At 36.7% G+C, this 23266-nt stretch overlaps 2 protein-coding genes across 2 annotated transcripts in view; both read right to left on the bottom strand.

Annotated features, from left to right (window-relative positions):
- Nucleotides 1–23266, bottom strand: part of rpl15 (ribosomal protein L15) — a 211407-nt gene that overhangs the window by 10722 nt on the left and 177419 nt on the right. The gene's annotated exons all lie outside the window — the stretch shown is intronic.
- On the bottom strand, nt 7–21534 carry ube2e1 (ubiquitin-conjugating enzyme E2E 1). The gene is made up of 6 exons (XM_051137346.1): nt 21404–21534; nt 20622–20785; nt 18661–18711; nt 5431–5563; nt 3834–3981; nt 7–501 (listed from the first exon to the last, which is right to left on the bottom strand). Exons 2-6 carry the CDS (start codon nt 20777–20779, stop codon nt 404–406), a joined length of 588 nt encoding a protein of 195 aa, XP_050993303.1. The 5' UTR covers nt 20780–20785; nt 21404–21534; the 3' UTR covers nt 7–403.

The following is a 23266-nucleotide window of genomic DNA, read 5'->3' as shown; positions in this document are numbered from 1 at the left end:
ACTATGTACACCAACGTCAACTTTAATATTGGTGGGGAAAATACATACATGGAACAATCTTGCCATAGGCTCATGCTGTGACTTCATTTGACAAGAATGAAGAAGCTCCAAATAAAACCAATTTACAACAGGAAGGCAAAGAAAACACACATTAAGATCCATTTCTGTCAAATCATGATGCTACTTGAGCCAAGGGAAGTAAACACAACAAAAAAAAATGTAGGGAAAGAAAACAATTGAAATGGGAATTTAAATTCCATCATAAAATCCACCCTGTATCTCTACCCTATGGATCCCCATCCCCCCCATTTTCTCTTACAGCTCTTTCCTATCCCATCCCATCCCATCCCACCCCCTTCCCACAGATGTCCGGCTGGCAGCGGCGCTCTGCGGCCGGAGGAAATTATGTGGCGTAGCGTTTGGTCCACTGTTTGGCTATCCTGTCGTGCTCTGGTCTGTTGGTTGTGTACTGCGTGGCGATGCTTCCTACCAGAGGATCAGCTGCAGAAAACGACACACAATTTGTCAGGTTGAAAAAAAACAATCATCAGCTTTGTTTCAAAACCTTGCTTATCTTACCTTGCTATCTAGAGTCTACATAGGTACCATTTTAAAAACCGAAGTACACTGTATGTGTGGTTATGAATAATCAGGCTGCATGTGTACTGCGCACTTTACAGCCTCAGGTCTTTTTTTGGTATGATGCGACAAGCTTTGCACGTCATCATTTGCCAATTATCTGTTATTCTTCTTCTCACCTCTTCACCTCTCAAGCTCTGTCAGGTTGGATGGGGGTAGATGCACATTTTCAGGTTTCTCCAGAAATATTTGATTGCGTTCAAGCCAAGGCTCTGGCCGGGCCACTCAAGAACATTCACAGAGTTGTCTAAAAGCTACTCTTGCCGTGTGCTTTGGCTCACTGTTCTGTTGGAAGGTGAACCTTCTGTCCAGTCTGAGGTTCTCAATGCTGTGGACTGCTTTTTTTTTTATTAAGGTTATCTCTATATTTTGCTGTGTTGAGCTTTCCTTCTACTCTGACGAGTCTCTCTGTCCCTGCCGCTGAAAAACAGCCCCACAGTATGAGGCTGCTACCACCACACTTCACTGTTGAGACGGTACTCTTTAAGTTGATGAGCAGTGTCTGGTTTCCTTCAAACATGATGCTTGGAATTGAGGTTCATCAGATATCATATATGTCTTTCCAAATCATACCCATTCAACTGAATTTGCCACTACAAGCAATATGAAGCTCCTGAGCTGAATTTCAAGTGTTAAATTTGCAAAGATGTTAAAAACCAGTTGTTTGCTTTGCCATTACGGTGTGTGGGGTGTAGACTGATGTGGGAAAAAAAGTAATTTAAAGAAGTTAAACAAAATGTGAAGGCATAACAAAACGTGTGTGTGTGTATGTCGGGGGGGCGGGGTTGGTATGAATACATTCGCAAAGCACTGTACAACAGCTGCAGAGTCCATAGAAATCTAGTCTAGTGTGACACAGCTTGAGACAGAACAGCAAACTACTGGAGATGGCAATAACACCAGACAGCCGCATCATGTGAGGGGGTTCAAAGAAACCCACATCTCCAGTCTGAACGAGTAAAAAGACATTTTAATCATTTTAACTTAAAGAGAGAAAGAGTGGCACTGGAAATAATTAAACTGTCCAGTGTGCATGTGTCAATTCCCTTATGGGGCAACCGATCAAATCTGTACTTTAAGGCTTTGTTTAGCTGTATTCTAAGTATACTTTGTGCTTGTGTGCCACACACACACACAAGTACCTCAGCTAACACTCACTAGCACTGTTTTCAAGTTAACACAATATGCAATAATAATCACAAAAACACACAGAGACATATATACTGGGTGAATATCCATATTTAGTATACTGAATTTGTAAGCAAACCTTCTCAGCACTGAATGATAGGTTCTGTATTTTCCATGTATTTTATCATGTGAACCATGCTGTGACTTACATAATGCGATTACAGTCAAGCACGTGAAACATGCAAAGCGCGCAAAATTTTGAATTGTGCCGATCCAGAGAGGTACGTGAGGCCAAGTTTATTTATCAAGCTGACAGTGCATTTCCCACATACTGGTACTATCAGTTTCACTTTAAATAAATTGGTTTAGGCTTGCTGTTTTTTTATGTTGTTTATAATGAATGATAGGACAATCTGTTTGTTTTATTCTAATATTTTTAATAACCTTTGACCTAACAGGGTTCGAAATTGACTTTTTTTTTTTTTTCCACTGGTGCTCCCAAATTCAAAAAGTTAGGATACCAAATAAAATTTAGGAGCACCCAATGAATATTAAGGAGCACCATAACTGCCAACTGAGACGAACGGCCAGAAACATCCTGATGATTAACAGCTTCACCAGTCGAACCTGATCCTGAATTCTTTACCACACACTTTTTAGTAATGCACTGATCTCGATTCTTCATGGCAAATTCTGATTGCAGATGCTTTACAAACAAATGGGCCATTTAAATAATTATTTAATCGCCTTAAGAAAGGGACAGGAAAGAATGAAAATATGAGTATATGAACAAGATGTTTATTGTCTCTATTACAGGTCAAACTCTCTGTAGCCATTTAAATTAGAGGCAACCACTGCATTTTACTTAATCCACACAAAGATGCTGCATGCATGAGCTGTTTCTGGTTTAAATTAGATTATAATTTCAATATCTGAAGCAAAAACAGAATGGTCTGACAGACTTTAGCTTTGTGAAATTATGCTTTTTTTTGAGTGCACACACTTCAAATGTAAGCGCATGTCAGAACAGCACGTGAATAAAATGTTTAAGTGGCAAGGTTTAAAGCACATGCAAATAACGTACTTGTGATTGCAAATAAGTGCAGTGTTTAGTGAGTGCTGCTGAGTAAACATTTGGTGTGAATGTATGTCGCAAGATGGAGGCGCCAGAACTGCAACTGATAGGATGTGCGCTGTAACATGATAGGCTTACTTTATTTCTTCAATAATAGCAGATCGTAGGGATATTTTAATAATCAACAATCAAAAACGTTCATGTCGCACGCCCATAATTGCAATGCAGTGCAAATCCGGAACAGAGATTGGTTGAAAGAAAACGTTTGGAGCAAAAACCGTCCGGTTCCGAGTTCCAATAGAGAGCAATGTGAGTGATTGACGGCTAATATCTAAAATCTGCATTAAAGCTAAGAATGTAAAGATGAAGTTTAATTGGTAATGTTGGATAGAAACGGCTCACTGTATCAGCTCACAGCAGTCGTATACTGTGCAGTACTTAGCGAATGTTTTGTAAACAAATGAAAACAAGTCACACCACAACAATTACTCTTACAAATGCTCCCAAATATATTTTGAAGTCGCGCTGATTAAATTCTGGGAGCATATGCGGCCTGATTTACAGTCTAGACAAGCTGACACTAGTTGGCCAAAGTCAGAGCCAGTCTGCAGATTTGTAGTGTAGTGCATGATGTCACAGACTCCAAATTTTTTACAAATGAAGACTCCATTTATCAAACATGTTTGGTATTTGGGCTGATTTTAGAACTCATTGTTTTGATTCGTCATGTCTCCTAGCAACAAGGCGCATGTTTCTGCTTTTGTTAGCTTAGACATGAGATGAACAAAGACGTGTGCGCAGTTTCATACATGAGCATTATGTGGCTGTATCGATGCCCACACCTGTAACTGCCCTGCTCTAGTCTTGGTCAAACAGGTGGAGCTCCAACATACTGACAAACACTGGAGCTTCAACCCATGACCGGCTTAACAAGCGCTAACAGCTCTATCAGCCAACACTTCTCTCAAGATGAGCTGGACGAGTGTCTTACCAGGGTTACAGTCTGTGAGAAGAGAGCAGATGGACAGCAGCACTTTGGAGATGGTGAGCGCCGGGCTCCAGTTGTCCTTCAGGATGTCCAGACAGATAACGCCCTGACTGTTGATGTTGCAGTGGTAGATTCTCGTGCGAAACGTCACCTGACACACCAGAACAGGACAAGTGTCATTAAAAAAATTAAGAAGAAGCCCTTGTGTCCATTAACACAGAGAAGCTGAGGTAGTCTTTGTACTGGAAGTAGTTAATTACGGTTATTCCGTCTTGTTGACTGACAAACCTTACTTATCTAAGTTTGCACAACCCCTCACTTTCTTTTTTACAGCCCTGTTTCTTGTCTGTCACGGACAGAAGCTCTATTATCTATTTCACAATGTCAAACAAACACTGACGATAACTCAGGTGAACACTGAAAAGCCTCAGCTCAACTAATTAAAATAGGGTTTTATATTTTTATATATATATATATATATATATATATATAATTTTTGAATTCAATAATTTGGTTGAACCATTTTATAATCAAAGCAATCTATAACCTTAAAGACTAGGAGTCACAACCTAATTTTGAGAGTGAGTCACTCCAGTATAGAAAAACAGAGCCAGTGTTTTAATGACATAATCATAATGAGTCTGTTCTGGAATGCCTAACAGTTGCGCAAGACAACAAGATACTGAATGTGTGGTGCAGGTATGCGTTTATATGCACTTGACAGCAGTGTCCAAGGCTCACATCTGATATGTAATATATTGATATAACTAGGAATACCAGTTTCGGCCCTATACTGACATTATGTGTTGTGTTTTGTGAAATTAAGTGAATGATAACATATGACAGAGCAAAAACAATTTAGACTAACTATTAGGCATTCATATTCTTTTGATTTCTCTACCCAAGATTTTTAAAAATGACAAAAGCAATGAAAATACAGGTTTCAATAATCGGTATCGCCAAGTACCAAAAATAAAATGTATAAGTATTGTACTCGCGTGAAAAAGTGGTATTACAATTAATAGAATTTAAAATAGTTGTCTATATGAATAAATAGTACTGTAATTTATATCTGTGATCAAAGCTGAATTTTCAGCATCATTATTCCAGTGTCACATGATCCTTCAGAAATCAATCCAATTTGCTGATTTGCTGCTCAAGAAACATTTGATTATTATTAATATTAAAAACAGTTGTGCTGCTTCATGTTTTTGTAAACCAATACATTTTCTGAATTTTTAAATGAAAAGGTTAAAAGAACAGTATTTATATATCTAACATTATAAATGTCTTTACTGCAGGGTCCCATTTTCCATTTCAAAATTCTATACTTTTCCAGACTCAAATTTCCAAACCTCTCAGTAGATTTTCAGACCATATTTAACATAAATGCCTCATAGAGCATTATTTTTAGCTTAATATTTGGTATATAGTACAGTCAATTGTAAATATTTTATTTTATTACAAAAATACTTGCATCAAATTCCATATTTTCCAAACCCTGTAGGAAACCTGTTACTGCCACTTTTGATTAATTTAATGTCTATTGCTTAATTAAAGTAAACTGTGAAACTGTGACTGTGTAATATCGCGCTCTGACCTTGGGTGGTTTGAAGGGATAGTCTGGTGTGAAAGCGATGTCCAGGAAGAACACTCCTCCCTCATACACTGAACCTGGAGGACCCAGGATAGTGGACCTCCACTCGTAGATGTTGTCTCCTTTAGGACCCGCACTGAGAACAAAAGCAGAGAGGGTCATTTACTCAGAACAGTACCACAAGTGATTTACATCAGCAGAATTTTGAGCAGAGTGGACTAGAAATCAGAATAGCGTGTGCAATAAAATTCTTTTTAACCTGATATGACCTTGTAACTTGAAGAGGTGTAGCTAATCTCACTGATAATAAATTATTTAATCAAAGGGTAATGAAAAGGTTTTCGGTTCTGAAGAACAGTTAACCCTTAAAGACCTAGAACATTTTCAGGGGACCTGACAGGCCTGCACTTTTCTTTGCTTTTTCAGACTTATTCCAGCAGTCAGCATCAAGTGCTATATATCACTGTAAGCAGAAGTCCCAATTTTACTTTTGTCTTCTCTAAGAATTAACAAATTCCCAAAATTAAGAAAATCGCAAGCAACTTAATGGAATGAAATGGAATGGAATGATCCGCTGGCTGTATTCAGTGTTTTACCGGGACACCGCATAGCCACGTGAAAACATAAATTCCAGTGCGTTATCCGATATGTACCACTGTTTCATCCTTGTTTTTGGTTTGTTTTGTGTCAAGTGCTCTGTCGTGTGTCCTTCTGTGCTTTTTCAGAGAGTGCTGTCATGCAAATGTGTTTTTTTTGTGTTTGTTTTCATGCACGCATAGCGTATTTCACTTTTACTTTGAGTTTGTTCAAATTTCCAAAGAAACATGCTAATTGGGGGTTCAAAAGTATGAAACATATGTCTGACAGAAAGGGGAATCTTGCAAAACATGCACTGAGTAGGGTCTTCCCGTTTAAGCAAAAATGAATGAGTCAGTCTTATATGACCTATGTGGCATCTGGTAAATACCATTTGATCAAATCTAGTTTTAAAAGAGACATATGGATTCTATGTAATTTATTATTTGTATTTTGTACATGTATCCCACTCTTCTTGCCACTTATTTAATAATTAATAATACTAGATTAATACTAGATATACTAGATTAATATGACTAATAATAGGCCTTATACTCTATCAGTATTTTCCATCCTATAATATCATAACATCAGCTTTTGTGTTCAGCAGAACAAACAAAATTCATACAGGTGTGAAACAACTTGAGGGCGAGTAAATGACAGTTTGCATTTTTGGGTGAACTATTCCTTTACATTGGTATTAAATGCGTCTTAAAGTGCTGTCAAGACGATTGTTTTACAGCTGAAATTTAAATTACATCATTCATTTATACACACACAGTGATAAGACTGATAGGCTGTTATCAGTGATGCACTGACTACCTGTAAGCTGTTACACCTCCAACTGGAAAATGTAAATGTGACTAAAATGACTAAAAAAATAAATAAATAAATAAATAAATAAATAAATGGGGTGTGTATATATATATATATATATATATATATATACACACACACCCCATATATATATATATATATATATATTTATATATATTTAATAAAAAATGATGGAGCTATTCTTCACCCATCTTCTGGGGTTTCTTTTTAGCAGCATATAAAACAAAACCTCCTTTATAACCAAAACCAAAAAGCTCCTGATAAAAAAAAAAATAATGTAATATTGTAGTAGTTATAAACTAATAGAAAGACGTCCAGCTGTCTGTTAACAGAGCAATCGCTGGTGCTTCGGCCAACTGGTTCTCTATTTGGGCTTTTGTTTTTCTGTACAAAGCAGGAATTATTTAGCCGCTTTTCCACTATCGTGCCGAACCGTTCTCTTCGCTTAACCGTTCCGTTCCGTGCCGATCCGGGCTAGTCAGCACGGATACGGTTTCAATTTCCACTGTGGTGCCGATAACGGAACTCTTTGGAATGCAAATACAAATGCCTTAGTCGTTGCCTTGTTAACGCAATTGTAATATAAACAGAGATATGATCAGATATTTCTGTTTTTGGGACTTCGTTAAATAACAGAAAAAAAGGACACAACTATAAACAACGCAAAAAATAAAATAAACAGAAGGCGACGACAGGTATAACGTTACCAGCAAATGCTGAGGGGATATGCATGCCAACGGAGACAAACACAGAAGGTAAAACCTTTCTGAAAACTAAGACATTTATTGACAGTATTAATGCATGAGCTATGAACGCAGCGTAACAGCTGTTTACTTGGCTGTTTGATCATACAGCGCGCTTTCACTTAGCACACACATACTATCAGCACGGTTTGGCACGGTTGTCTAACCGGGCCGAGAACAGTTTGTAATCGTGCCGTACCAGGCTCAGGTGGAAACACAACTGGAACCATACCTGACCGTTATAAGAACTGTTCGGCACGATAGTGGAAAAGCGGCTATATTACACACTTTATTCTCTTTTATTTTTTTCAAATATAAAAGTATTTTTCTGAATCGTTCGGTTCGTAATGCGTACCGAACCGAAAGCCTCGTACCGAACGGTTCAATACGAATACGCATATATATATATATATATATATATATATATATATATATATATATATATATATATATATATATATATATATATATACACACATATACACATACACACACAGGTGACCCTGGACCACAAAACCAGTCATAAGGCTTAATTTTTTTTTAAATTGAGATTTATACATCATCTGAATGTTTTCCATTGATGTATGGAATCTAAGGGTGCAAAAAAATAAAAATAAAATAAATAAATTAAAAAAATAAATACAGAAAATCACCTTTAAAATTGACCAAATTAAGTTCATAGCAATGCATATTACCAATCAAAAATTAAGTTTTGATATATTTACAGTAGGAAATTGACAAAATATCTTCATGGAACATGATCTTTACTTAATAACCTAATGATTTTTGGCTTTTGCTATAAATATACCCATGCGACTTATGACTGGTTTTGTGGTCCAGGGTCACATAAGGGCAGTGCACTTGTCCGCAGGAATAAAGAAATGCCTTTTTAATCCATGCCAATAACTGGTGTGGTTTCAGACTAGAGCTGCTATATAACAGTGTGAATGTGCTTACAGTATCTCTTATAATTAAGGACAGAAAAGAGTGAACCAAGCAATTTGCTTTTAGCAACAGAAAGAGAATATAAACACAGGTGCAAAACACATCTGAAAGACTATTTTTAAAGGTTAAATTACGGATGTGAAACTTCACAGCAGGAACTTCATTCACTGCATGTGTAAAAGTTGGCCAAACATACCTGCCCCTCTGTGTTTTCAGAGCAGCGCAAATAATCTGACCTAAATATATATCCTAAAAATAATCAGAGGCAAATTTAGGCTCAAGTTTTTCCCGTAACAAAGCTTGCCTTTTGGGCGATCGTACTTGGCAGCACAGTTTCACACAAACCCATCCTGTGTCCGCGTCTGAGCGTAATACCCATGAGATGAGTGGCTCAAACCGGCTCTGTCTCATTTCCACTCGGATTTATGCGTCACAACAGAAGCATCTCAACAGCTGAATACAAGCGCACACAGGAGCCACTGTCTGAACACACGCAGTGTTTGGACGTGTCAGGGGTCCGTCACACTGCTGCTACTGCCATTCAGTTCAGTAACACAGGGATCTTTTCTGCATACAGCCAGTGATAAATAACTCACAGCACACATTAGACAAAGTGAGTTATTTTAGAAGAGCTGAAGCTATTTTATTAGAGACTTCATTCTCACTTCAGCGTGTAACAAAAACAACAATGCAATGGAGGAATTTCAGTTTTATTTTTTCAATTATTACAATTATTATACCTAGGGTTGGGCGATAAATCGATGGGCGGTATCTTATCGTTTGCGATATACAGGTAAAGATTCTCCACAATAAGAATTAGTCTTCCTGCAATAATAAGGATAAAGTCTAGTTGTTGACACACATATTTCTGTGTGTGACAGTGCGGAGTGACATGCTAAAGGCGGACGTGAAACTAATATATAGCTAAATGGGGAGCTCCAATCTGGAAGTGGTTTGGTCAAAACTGTGCAGTGCGACAAAAATTGACCTGAGCCTTAAATAGCGTTAACTGTACTAGTGGCAAGTGTGCAAAGCAGTTTTGTGTGTGTTTAAGCCTGTTTACAAACCTTTTGTCCAACAAAGATATCATTTATTGACATGCTTTTTCCCCAAATTAACTTCATAACATAGTCAAGTGTTTGAAATAACCTTTCGCTATCAGATGTGGCTTTATAATCATGGGCAGAATTGAGGCAGAAATCATACTATTTTATAGTATAGGGCCATATGATTTCCGCGATGTGGAAGACGTGGAAAACGTGGACGGAATCGTGAAATCCAGTCATAAAAATGGAATTTACTGAATTTACTGAATGCGGAATGTCACGGAAATTGTCAAAGTTTGGATGAATTAATCAAAAGTAGGTCATTACACTTAAATCAAACCGCAATATGGACTAGTATCTGTAAATATTATGGCACAAAAATACCATTTAAATGTGAATCCTGCGTGTGTCTGTTTTAATGAATGGAGCAGACGAGTGTTTTTGTTTACTACACACATTGAAGTGCACGTGACGTTTGCGGTGATTTCAGCGCCTGTCGTCTCTCTCTAAATGAGGACATAAATACATTAACAATATCTGCTAAGAGTCACTTTATGAGCATTTGACCACTCCATTTTAGGAAAACTAACATTATATCATATACACAGAAATGTAAAGGTAGACACGGCAACCCGTCAAAATAAAAGTCCGGTTTAACTTGAAGACATTGTGCCAGATATATTACTACTATTACTACTACTAATACTACTACTAAAATGAAACAAACATTATTTTTTAGGGTATAATCACACAACATGTCTTTTATGTTTTAATTTTAATAGTAAATTCCCCTTTGTTTGCCAAAAAAAAAAGGGTTTGCTTAATTTTTTAATAATTAAAAAATAAATGAAATTAATGTTTTATGCCTTCATTTGATAATCAGAACATGTTAAATACACAGCACAGAATTTCTGAGGGTAAAAAAAAAAAAAAAAACATTCATAAGGCTATTTTAAGAATACATTTGAATAAATTAAGTATGCATTCAAATAATTAGACATGCTAACACACAGAATTTGATAACAATAAAACACATGGTGAGAAAAAATAAAACATTTCATAGGGCCCTAAACATGTCATTTTTGTTCAACCTTTATTAATTTGATGTGAAATTGTGTAAGTTTCATGATTTTAATTAATTAGACATGCTCTTTGATTAATAGAATTTAATTTAACCATTACAAAGAAATGAAAAAAAAAAAAAAACTGAATTTGGGAAAAAAAAAAAATAGTATTATAAAGGCTATGTCGATTAGCATTATATTATAAATAGGGATGCACGATATTATCGGACTGATATCGGAATCGGCCGATAATGACTTCAAATGTAAATATCGGCATCGGCCCGATATGAAAAATTATGCCGATATGTTTTGCCGATAAGATGAATATGTTAACTCACATGTGCTAAGGGTGTGCTAGGGATTAGATCACGTCAGCAGTGTGGCTCATTCTTGAAGCAAAGTTTTGACTGAATGAGGAGTAGATTCACTGTTTTGTATCGCTGCATTTAAACTGAGAATACACATACAGAATGATGCATAGCAATAGCACGTGCAGTGGCAGCAGCGGCTATAGGAGAAAGCGCGCCGTTGTTCCATTTGGGATAATTTACTGTTGCCTGTTTCATATCCAGTCACTAGATCGCTAAATGCACATTTTAAATGGTTTTATGGTGCTCTTTGTTGTATTTTGAAACCCAATGGCTGTGTTTGCACATGACATGATCTGCATTTAAAATAAAAAGTAATTACGGCGCGCGGTCAGTGAATTCTCTTTCTTCGGCGGCGCAACGGCAAAACACACTGTTGCTCATATGAAACATTTTTCGTGAATATGACACAAGTGAGGTACAAAGCATTCTTTATAAGTTAAATAATTGGTTAGCAGGCAAATGTTAGTAGCGACCATACTTTTGGATTCATGCAGTTCGAGCCAATACATTTAAAGCCATAAGCGGCTGTGTGTCCTGTTTTCCCGGTTGGTCACGAATTGCCACAAACTTAATAATATTTATAGTTTCTTTTCACAAATCATCACCGTCTCACCCTTTAATTTCGCAGGTTTGTTTTCTTGTCATTTACTTTTAATCCATGTTGTCGGATCATTTATGCGGGTAAACTGCGTGTGGGAAATAAAAGATTTCGTGGCAATAAATTAAGAATTCGTTAATACGACTTTTTAATTCGTTCCCTTATTTTACAAATTAATAAATTAATAAAACGTAGGAACGAATTAACAAGTTGTAGGAAATAATTATGTTCGTGTCCCGCAGCCCTGTCAGAGCGCAGTGCACCGTATAAAATAATTAGAAATTATAATTAAACATGACTTAGTGACTACATTTCTATTACTTTCTTTCCATGTTGAATGCCTTTGTATTGCAGGGCTCTAGAATGATCAAAACTGTCACTTTTTTTTTGTTTTTATTTATTTTTTTTTTAAATGTGCAAGTTAAAATTTGACGTGGTCGCACTGCTCCATACAGCGCGGGTTACAGAGTTACAAAGCCGTGGCATATTCAGGATTTCACTGATCACGCAAAGAGTAGTTTTCGTTGTGAGCGCTTCGGGTGTAGAGCCTGGTTTGTATTTGTAGTGTCAGCACGAGCCAGGTGGTGACGGCAAAAAGGACGCGACTATTCTGGAAACGATGGCGGACGGAGGATTTGGTTTTCGAGTAGGGTAAAAGACCGCTTGTTAAACCAGAGAAGGTAAACATGTTGGTATTCTTGTGCAAAAAAAGTGTACTGTTTTGCCAGTTGGTCACGAATTGCCACATAACTTAATATTTTTATTTTCCCAAATCCTCACCGTCTCACCCTTTAATTTCTTAGGTTTATTTTCTTGTCATTCACTTTTAATCCATGTTTTCGTATCTCTTACTGTGATAAATTGCGGGTGGGAAATAAAATATTTCGTGGGAATAAATTAACAATTCATTAATACTACATATTAATTCGTTCCCTCATTTTACAAATTAATAAATTAATAAATCATAGGCACGAATTAAGAAATTGTAGCAATGAATTATGTCCTGTTCATGTCCCGCAAAGCACCCTCACAGTCACCCAGTTTAGTTCTACTTTTCTGTTTTCGTTTTGAAATGTTGTATTCAGATTGCGAATTCGAAAGTGAAAGCATCCGAAGTTCGGCTTATAACATAGCAAAAGTGAACTTAATTTACAAAATTCAGATCATAAATAATGCTAGTCTACTGATGAAAAAGAAGGGATTGAATGTAAACCACTCATTACTATTTATTTAATCCTAACGAATAAGTTATTGTTAAAAACTAACTTTCCAAATAAAATGATATATATCGGTATCGGTATCGGCCAAAATGAGATGAAAAAATATCGGCATATCGGATATCGGCAAAAATCCAATATCGTGCATCTCTAATTATAAATATACTTTATCCTTATAAAAATACCCAAGATTGCTCGAAGAAAACAGACAAACCATATATTGTATCAATTGTATGTTTATTGTCTTCATGTTTCCTCAGTTAAAATTCCTCTGTCTGCATTTTATTCAGCTACAGCGATAACTGGATTAGAGATTCCTGAAGCGTCGTCAGTACTATTACTTCTGCAATAAAGCATATGTGGAGTTTCTGCGTTTACGAATCAGAAAGGCCTTTATTGCCAAGTGAACACAAGGAATGCGTCAAATTTGGGAGCTTCCAGTACAGAGAGTACAAACTATTTAATTCACATTCCAGTGAATAAACAGTATACTCAGTAATGCTCACAACACCCTATTCTGGGTAAAAATAGGAAAGATAATACTTTTCTCCAAAGAAACAGGATTTCCCTGAATTATCGTCATTGATATAGTTATCGCAATAAACACCAGAAATTATCGTGATACATTTTTAAGCCCATATCGCCCATCCCTACAGTCAGAAGGTTTTTCAATCCACAAATCCCCATCATTTACCATGGATTTACTGCAGCAATACTAACCACACCATGGTATTGTGGCAGAAATGTGGGATATTCATCTAATTTATATTATTAATGTAGACATTTATTAAAGGAGTAATGAAATATAAATATTTCTTGATTTGAAACAATATTATTCATTAGAACAAGCAAAACTAAGAAATCGTTTCTTCTATTAAAATAATTCTTTTATTAAGAAAATTACTGGAAAAGTATAAAGAATTCAAAAACGTGAAGTGTTTGTCTTGTTCTTACCATCAAAAGCAGTTTAAAACCAAAATTAACCAAAATTGCCTTTTATCAAATTTAAAAAAAAATTGACATTTATCATGACAATTCTCGATTTCGACTGATACGAAAAAATTACATTGAGCCCTAATTACACTACACGATTTATAATATTATCATTCAAAAGAAATGAATACTTATTATTCAGCAAGGATGTTTTCAATTGATCAAACTTAACAGTAAACGCATTTATAATGTTACAAAAGATTTCCATTTCAAATAAATGCAAAAGTTCTTTCAAACTTCCAGTTCATCGAAAGTATCCTATAAGCATATTAGAATGATATGAAGGATCATCTGACACTAACTGGAGTGAACATTTATATTATATCAACCCCAAACATTTGAACAGTGTTAAATTGTTACAAACTATTCTAACACTTGTTATTTGTAATTATTAATAAACTTATTTTTCCTTCATGTTAAAAATTACTGATGTGAAACCATAAGATGGTTTTTACACATCATGCAGTTAATATTTATTTTGGTGCCAATATGAGCACGTCACAGCATTCACAGCATCTGTGTGAGCGAAGCGGTGTGATTCTGATTGTAGCTACAAGCAGAGCTTCGGCACTAAGCCTATTATTGCTCATAACACACCAAACACTGAACAATGCTGTTAAAATGTGCTATAATAATATTCATCAAAACGGATTGAAAAAAAAAAACAGCCTGTCTTCACAGTGACGTGCACATCCACTGTATTACAATGCATTAGATGTAACTGACTGATGCTGGATGAAGCTATATTGAATTATAATAATTTGTTGCTTTAATATCCAATATCATTTTGTTATAAACCTTTACAATGTGTTCAAACAAACTATGTTTCCCATGAGCAGCTGCAGTGCGTTCGGAGAAAAGAGGGGGAGCAGGGACTGATGGTTGGTGCTCTGCACTCACCAGACTTGTTTACAATTAGTTGCACTACTGTTCTTTATTATCGGTTATTTCTTGTTCAGTTACGTTCCCTAAAAAGATGGAGATAACAGCCCTCTTATTATTTTGCTTCATACCATTTCACACTGCTCATGTGTGATGTGAAACACACCAAACGCAGCCTCATGTCCTGCTATGTCAAAAACACCCAAGCAGTCACAAGCAAAATAATGGCGACACATCATTCTATTTGATCACATTTTTGCATTGCTAATCATATGACACTCAACTGAGAACTGCAAAGTGTTCACATCATTACCAAATATCCCACCACATGACAATCATACAAAGGACAGCTCTGCCTAATATAGTGTTAGAGAGAATCACTTCACAAGTCTGTCAAATACTCCAGCAGTGAGATCAGAAAACAACTTTTAACTTCAGGGCCTAAATTCAGTTCACAAGTAACACTGAGTTATTAGCATTCCTCAGTGTCTTCAGATAACACGGCTGTTCTCTTTAATGAAGTTTAAAGTAAAAACCCCTGAGCACAGCAGCTCTCAAACGGGTTCTGTTTTTCCTGCAGCAATTTCTGACATCATCTATAAACACAAACACACACTCGCATAACACTTGTGTGAAAACACTAAAGGTCACAGGAACCTCTGAAGTGTTTACAATGCTTCCGTTCGCCTTGAGACACAACACACATTCATGTGAGAAGGCCAGCGGTCTGATGTCCAAACAGGAAATAAAAACAACTGGAGAAGAATATATTGACTCTTGCTAAGGCAAAGACCATTTAATTAATGGCAGACACAAACTGCACCTCAAATCATGTGGTTTGCTTAGAAGAAGTGTGATATTGCTTTTCTGTGCCATTGGATTTATGGATTTCGCTCAGTGGACCAAAAAAAAAAAAAAACAAGACTCATCTGGCAGACATTTTTGAAAGCCGGATGTATTTTGCATCAAATAAACAGGAATATCTGAGCGCAGTGCACCTTTTGTTGATAAGAGATCTGAATGCAGGTAACATGTAGAAGGGGTAAACACTGTTTATGTATGTTCAATACCGACATCATAATAAGGCTGGTTAAAAAATCTGTGAGGTTTAGGAAGTTTAGGACTTTTAGGACTGACACCAACAATTTCCTGCTGTTCATGTTTTAATCTCTTTTTTCCACTGCACTGCAAATAATGTTGGCCAGCGAATAAGATTCACACTTTTGGTCACATGCCTAGAGCCACTACTGTTGCATAAAACTATGCATACAGAAATTTGCACGGCTGACTGAAAATATGTAAATACTGTTGTTTTCCTTTCTTGTCTGTGACAAATGAGTGTCAAAAACAGAAAGTTCCTTAGCATTTTGTATACTGACACAACCAGAGTATTACTGAGAGAATTTGCTTGCTTTATTGAGCCAGTCTGCTGAAAATCAAAGCCAAATTAGAATGCATTTGTGCTGGAGCAAACAGGTCTTTACTTGAGCACCCAAAACATCCTAGCAAGAGCTGAGCAACCAAACAGACTTGCTAGTATTTTGCCCATCAGGCAAGTATCAATTAATTCAAGACTTGCTGCAGCATCTAGATGAGTGTCATTACTGCAAACGGACTACAACCTGTTAAACCTTGTTAAAGACTTAAAATAAGAAAGTGTAACACAAGGCTTAGTCGCATAGCATGTGTTTGGCTTAAGCAAACACTGCTAATAAATCAAGATAAGAGAGAAGAAAGCCACGAGGGGGGGGGAGGTGAAATGGCAGGGGAAGAGATGGGACTCTTACGCCTCAAGATAAAAGAGCGAGTCAGAAAACGCAGCTAATAAATGCAGACACATGAGAGAACGAAAGAGCTGAAGTGTATAAACACATGCTAAAGATGACGAGTGGTTTTACAGACAAGGTGTGTCAGCTGCGCGATTCTGAGTCAGGTACAATTACCCTCAGATACAGTCAGGAAAGACAATTTACACTATCCATACTGGAACACTACGGACATACAGACATGAACCTGAACAAGCATCCCATCTATAATCACAGATGCATCAAAATACTTCACACTAAATGACAGCGTAAAAGACTTCCTCACAATGACACTGATCAATAACCATACGCAACATCAGGACGGTTTACCACAATTTTCACATACACGTCAACCACAAACGGAAACATTTCAAATAACAGACAAACAACTCAAAAGTGATCAGATTTCATTTGTGACTCAAAGGGTTTTCTTTAAAGCATCTTTCTAACCATGGAAATAATGAAAAGTAGTTGTTTACTGTGTCTTTGATACTTCTACAGCTGAAACAGGGAAATTGATTGTCTGATTGTAAAGAGACAACTACGAGAGTATTTTTTTTAATAGGCAAATAATATTTGAATTATATATTTTTAGATTGTGAGCAGGTAAAAAATCTGAACCATCTTCCTATCTGGACAAGCAGAAAAAAAAAAAAAAAACTACAGCAGTTGATTTTACAGCCGTACAGCAGTTGATTTTACAGCCGCACGAGCCTCTGTGAAACACTGCTGTGTTCCAGTACAGTATAACTGATAAATTCTTGTCTGACAATAGAGGCAATTGAATACTGACCTGAGAATCACAGTCATTTATAATGTTTTTGCAATCTTGTTCTGTATGTGTTTCTACCAGCTTACAAGTATCAGAACTAGTAATGTCAGATTCACAAATAAACCACACTTGTGATCCAATGTGGTCAAACGGGTTTGCAAAAAGGTTCATGAATCAGTTTGATTCATTTGGACAGTTCACTCACAATCATTTGCCATGCTTCCCCACACTGAAATAGTAACAGCATACTTTACAGAGTTGAAAACAAAATATTTTTAGATATTTACTTACAGTTCATTGTAGGAAACATGCAAATGTCTTTCATTGTTTTACAGCAATGAATCAGCCCTAATGTGTGTGCTCATTGGGAACAACTTTGTACTCCAGGTACAGACAATTTACATCAATACTAGTATATAATAAAAAAAATAAATAAATAAAAAAAGGTATCGAAATATTGGGACACTTTTTGTAACAAGGCCTGTGCTTCAGTACTCACGAGAACACTAGAAAAATCCCCCTGTGCTACCCAAACCATCAACGTTACAACATGCAGCAGCATTTCCTCTAGACCATACTGCCAACATTGTATCGATATCGATCATCATCATACAACAGAGGTTAACATGCATGCATGCATGACTTCATTTAGTATTTCATTTCTAATATCTAATTAGAACCCACAAAGGCACACAAACATATTAAATCTTGCAGTTCTGGTCTTCAGGGGTTTATGAGGAACTCCATTCACACACACCACAGCTCTTATGGTGACTTATACAACACGATTTCTTGATATTCTAATTTTAGACAAATAAAGAGTTATAACGCTTACTCCTTACTGATGAGACGGCAACTGCTGGGAAAGGTTAACCTGAACATGACGCTGCTGTCCCGCAGCATCAGCCGCACTTTGACCTCTGCGAAATCCGCTGCATAAATGCACTGCGACAACTGATGCCAACCACAGAAATTAGAGAGCTGGAGGAAACTCTGCCACAGACCTGAGTTTTAAGGTGCTGTCACATTTAACACTGCTCTGTGAAATTTCATGGGCAAAACTGAGTCATTTCAGTAGGCATCCATGCAATCTCTTCAAGCAAAGGTGAAAAGGTTCGCACAAATTCGCTGTATTCACTAACAAAAAAGATGCTTGGTTTTAAAGTGAGATCTCTGTGAAATGTGCTTCATACATAGCTACACTACTGACCTTTTGCCTGCAAATTGCACCTTACTTTCGCTAATGTGACAGCACCTTTTGTGCTGATGGCAGCAGATCTCACATGCAGTTTGTTGCTTTGTGGTTCTTTAACCAAGCATGATCCAACACCGATACTCACTGATGAAACCAGAAAATATCAAGAGAACCAAAGCATTTCCTCACCTGCAGTTTGGTGGCGGGTCCAACATGATGTCAGCCAGCTCTTTCTGAATCCTGAAAGAAAACACATAATCGAATGATTCCCATAAATATTTCTGAATTCCGACATGCAAATCTAGATAAAGTATTGCAGAAACAAAGCAACGTCTCAAAACCTGGCAACGTGGGTGCATTTGAATACCTATGATGACCAGTCTAGAATAGCAGCAGCACTAATTTACTCGAGAAGAGCATGTTAGTAGTGTATTTGATAATATCAGTAAAAGCTGCAAAAAAAAAAAAAGAAAAAAAAAAGCACTGTCTGACAAGATAACAGTATGCCATGAAGGCATCTACAAATGCAACATCCTGTTTACTAATATGCCTTCATTTGGTCAGTTGTCGAACGCAGGATAATAGTATCATTGGCTGCCGATGACATCCCACAATCCTGCATGTGCGGTTCTGTGGTTGACGAGACGATAAAAATGGCAGGCTAGTAACCACCAATAAAAATATAAGGCCACATTGTTCCCCAATATTTAATATTCATTATGCTTCTTGTTGTTCTGCACTGCATGACACACCACTCTGTGTTGTTAGGATGACAAAATGTTTTAAAATATTTTTTTTTAGTTTGGTGCTCACCAACGTCAAAACGACTGAGATGACCAACCAAATCAAAGAAGGCTTTACTGTCTACAGAAGCAGAGCTTGAATTTGAGTGTGATGCTTTAATTTTAATGATGAAACAGCATGAGGGAAGTAGCAAAACTGTTTTACGATGGAAATGTTAAATGACCAACAGCAATACCCAGGAATGCAAACTACTCAAATTTGGTCAAATTTCAAAATTAAAAAAAAAAAAAAAAAATAATATATATATATATATATATATATATATATATATATATATATATACAGGCTTTAAAGTGATTCATGTAATCCATTTAATGTGACAAGAAACATTACCAGAACTGTTTTAATCATATTAGGCATACGATTATGTGTGTTTTTTGTTTTTTTTTCCTGTTTTCACAGCGCGCCATCAGTCAGTCACATTGGCAGCACTGAACTTAAACAATGCCACCGAACGGAACGGAACTTGCAAACTTTGCTGATTATTGCTGCTGAAAATGGTGAATTATGTCATGTTTTGGGATGTACTAATCAATAATAATTTGGAGTACTATAGACTGCCAAAAGTTATAACAAATCAAGGAGAAGACGTTTGTGGTTGGCCAAACTCAATCAGGATTTCCAGGGCAAGAATCTTGAAAACATTCGTGTTTGTTCTTATTTCCGGTCAGGTGGGTGAAACAATAGGCTGATATCTTAATTAAAACTGCTTGTATGTATCTTTACCACCTATTAACTTAAGTTTGTCAAAATATCACACCCTTTCCCGTTTACTAAGCCCTTCTACATAAGATTTAGCAGCTTCCACACATTTTTTTTTAAGGTTTAGACAGCATAAATTAGCAAAACAACATATAACAACAGTAGGACCATGCAATCCATGCTGTTGTTTACATCTGAGAATCTACGTTATGGCCACACATACGGGTAACTGACCAAACCGTGACATAAGTGCAAACCCTCTATAGTTCAAGTGGATTTTTACAATAAATTATGGCTTTTTTAGGTTGTTTTTTTTCTTCATTTAAACAAAAAAGACCATTACTATCTCCACCATCAAAAACACTGGTTTAGCCCTTGTCTGTTGAAGCAGTTGAACGAAGAAAATGACTCAATTTTCTTAATTACAGCTTTCATTTCTATTTTGAAATAACCACTGTAGTCATTAAATATTTGCTTATCTTTAAGGCTCACTAAATCATTTGACACGGCGCTTCACGTCTGAATCCAGTTTCGTTGTACATTCATACAAAAACCACCGCCGGTTAGGTCGTTGACTAACTGGGAGCTGCCTTGGCTTTGGGACACGGCCCATATCTGTCCTCACGCTCACGGTGTCTCCTCACCTCTTGGCGCTGGTGGAGAGGAGTTTGGAGGTCTTGCTCATGTTGGCTTTGTTATCTCTCTTTTTCCCAGGTGTGTCTTTCTCCTGCTGCTGATGGGTGGAGGAAGATGAGGAAGAGGAGGATGAACTAGAGCTGGCACGCGAGTCCTCATCCGACATCCCGATCTGTGAGAGAGAAGCAGGCACACAAACATTCCAGTGAGAACAATGGTGTAAAACACTGTGCCAATGTATCGACGCAGACATGTAACACTGTTTGGCTGTAACGATGCAAAGGGTGTAACAATGTAACCGCGTATCGATGTATCAAGAGTACAGGCGCGGGTTTGACCTTTAACTCCAGTTTAACAACACGGCGGGATTCTGCGTGCGATTACTCCGCATTCCGGGCTCTAAAACGATCAGACGTGAATCCGTCGCTTCGAGTTGATCCGCACAAATGTAACGTTGAGCCCGATCGAACCGAATCCGTCCACGCGCGATCACAGTGACATGAGATTAATACCGAAGGAAGTCGAGCACAAACACGCATCGATGTTGAGTTTACTAAACTCCAACTTTACCCCGTCCCACAAACGCGGTGAATGGATATGGTAAAAACACAGTAAATGTGTCGTCAGATCTGTAGGCTAGTAGTTGTCTGCGCTCAGTCTTCATTTACTATCGATGGAGAAATGTTTCGGACCCTCACCATACAGACGAAAATAAAGGCATCCTAACGCACCGCTGACGTAAATACAATAGAAATATGAGGTATATTGTAAGGTTTAAAGGGTTGTGTACCTCTCTTTGTGTCGGTGTGTGTCCGTGGACGCGCGTGTCTCTCAGAGCGGAAGTGCTGCTGCTGCAGACACACACTCACGCACACACATACAGAGAGCGAGACGACGTTAACAAACGACGCTCAAACACGTAATATCAGCACAAAACTCTCCTTGAAGAGTTGGACCTTTAGTGGACAGTTAACGGACACATGCGGAGCAACAGAAGCACGACGCATTCGTATGTTATGGCCAATTAACAATTATTTTATGTGATTTATGCACATCCTGCACGTTTCCACCTTATTTAGTAGATTTGATATTTTTAATGTTTGGATTATTTTTGGGTGTACATTTAAGCGTACATATGGAAAATTTCAATAAAAAATATTTTCTAGGATTATTATTATTACTCACATTAGTGTACAATAAACGAGCCTACTGTGCAAATTAAGGTTTATAAAATAGAATTAGAGCAAATAAACAAGTAATTTTGTGCAAAAAAAATAAAATAAATCAGCCAGGTGAAAATAGGCCTACAATACAATACAATACAATACAATACAATAAAAGGGGTAACGTTTAAAGAAAAATTAAGCTAATCATTAATAGATGAAGAAAATATGTGAAAAAAATAGGTGGAAAACATATGATGAAAAACATAACTGACGTTTATGGACACAAAAGCAAAGCAGATCTCTATGTCTTCACACACATGGGGACATCACATAGACTTCTATTGTTTTTATATACAGATACACTTAAATTACAGTGGTCAGTCTCAGCTGACAAAAGACTATTAAACTGAACCAAAAATATTAAAGTAACAAAATATATAAGTTACAGATGCCACATAAAGGCCACTGTACCCAGATAGCACACATACATCTGCAAGATGTCTGTTAAAGATCACCTGATCTGGAAAGCATTAAAGACATCTAATAGACGTCTATTTGACATCTGATATGAAACCACCTATAGAAGTATTGCAGATGAGCTAAAAAAAAATACATCTTCCAGATGTAAATGCAGACATATACACACAAACTCATTGACCGTCTGATGCATATGATTTGTGTGATACAATCAAATACAGGATTTGCTGTAAATGCTGTTTCCATGTGTTTTATAGATGCATTCAGTTCAAGAGTTACTGTTACTTAAAGAGTTACATGCACATAGACACAATCACATGAATACGGGTCAATATCACCATAGAGTGCCTTTCAAGCCTCACAATACTCAAAAATGTTGGTCTTATTTTCCCATTCGCTTTATGTCTTGTCATAAATAATAGACACTCAAGTACTATAAAAACATATTAGCTGAGGTCCCACACATTTTTTTAGAGAATTTTGGGCCATTATTTGAAGCATAAACCCTAAGATATGTCCACCCTGTCATAAACATATATATTACTGTTAAATGCATTTTCATTGCAATATTAAGATGCATTGATGCATTGATGATATTTTCTGAAAGGTATATTGTCCCTTTCCTAAACAGGGTTATTTGTCTCCTTTTAAATTTTAAATACATAAAAGATTTTGTGTAAACCATGTGTTTTTACAGAAACTTATACAATTCGAACATATGTGTTTTCTTATTTGAAGAAAACTGTGATATTTGAATGCAGTTTTTTGTTTGCATGTTGTTGCCCCCACACCTAGCTATTGAACACACTGGATTCTAGAGATATGATTAAATTATTATTTAAAATATTATTTTAAAATATCAAGATGACAGGGTGGACCAGCACACGACGGGATGGACACATAAAGCAAAACACACACTGACAGGGTGGACATGTTAAGCTTAGGAAAAGCAAGTAAGCAAGAAAATTTGTCAGTTTAAAAATCACATCAGCCGTTGAAATTCCCACCGC

Source organism: Labeo rohita, chromosome 19, assembly GCF_022985175.1.
Source record: "Labeo rohita strain BAU-BD-2019 chromosome 19, IGBB_LRoh.1.0, whole genome shotgun sequence".
NCBI classification, from domain to species: Eukaryota; Metazoa; Chordata; class Actinopteri; order Cypriniformes; family Cyprinidae; genus Labeo; species Labeo rohita.
Note: the sequence above shows the minus strand (reverse complement) of the source record. Positions and strands in the feature narration are given on the sequence as shown.

Bases quoted from the DNA above. Each gene is read 5' to 3' on its own strand.
- ube2e1 (XM_051137346.1), bottom strand. From the start codon at position 20,779: ATGTCGGATGAGGACTCGCGTGCCAGCTCTAGTTCATCCTCCTCTTCC. The intron at 5,564-18,660 runs GTGAGGAAATGC...TTTTGTTCTCAG, and splicing joins GACCCGCCACCAAACTGCAG to TGCGGGTCCTAAAGGAGACA. The intron at 502-3,833 runs GTAAGACACTCG...CGTTTTCTGCAG, and splicing joins TCTCACAGACTGTAACCCTG to CTGATCCTCTGGTAGGAAGC.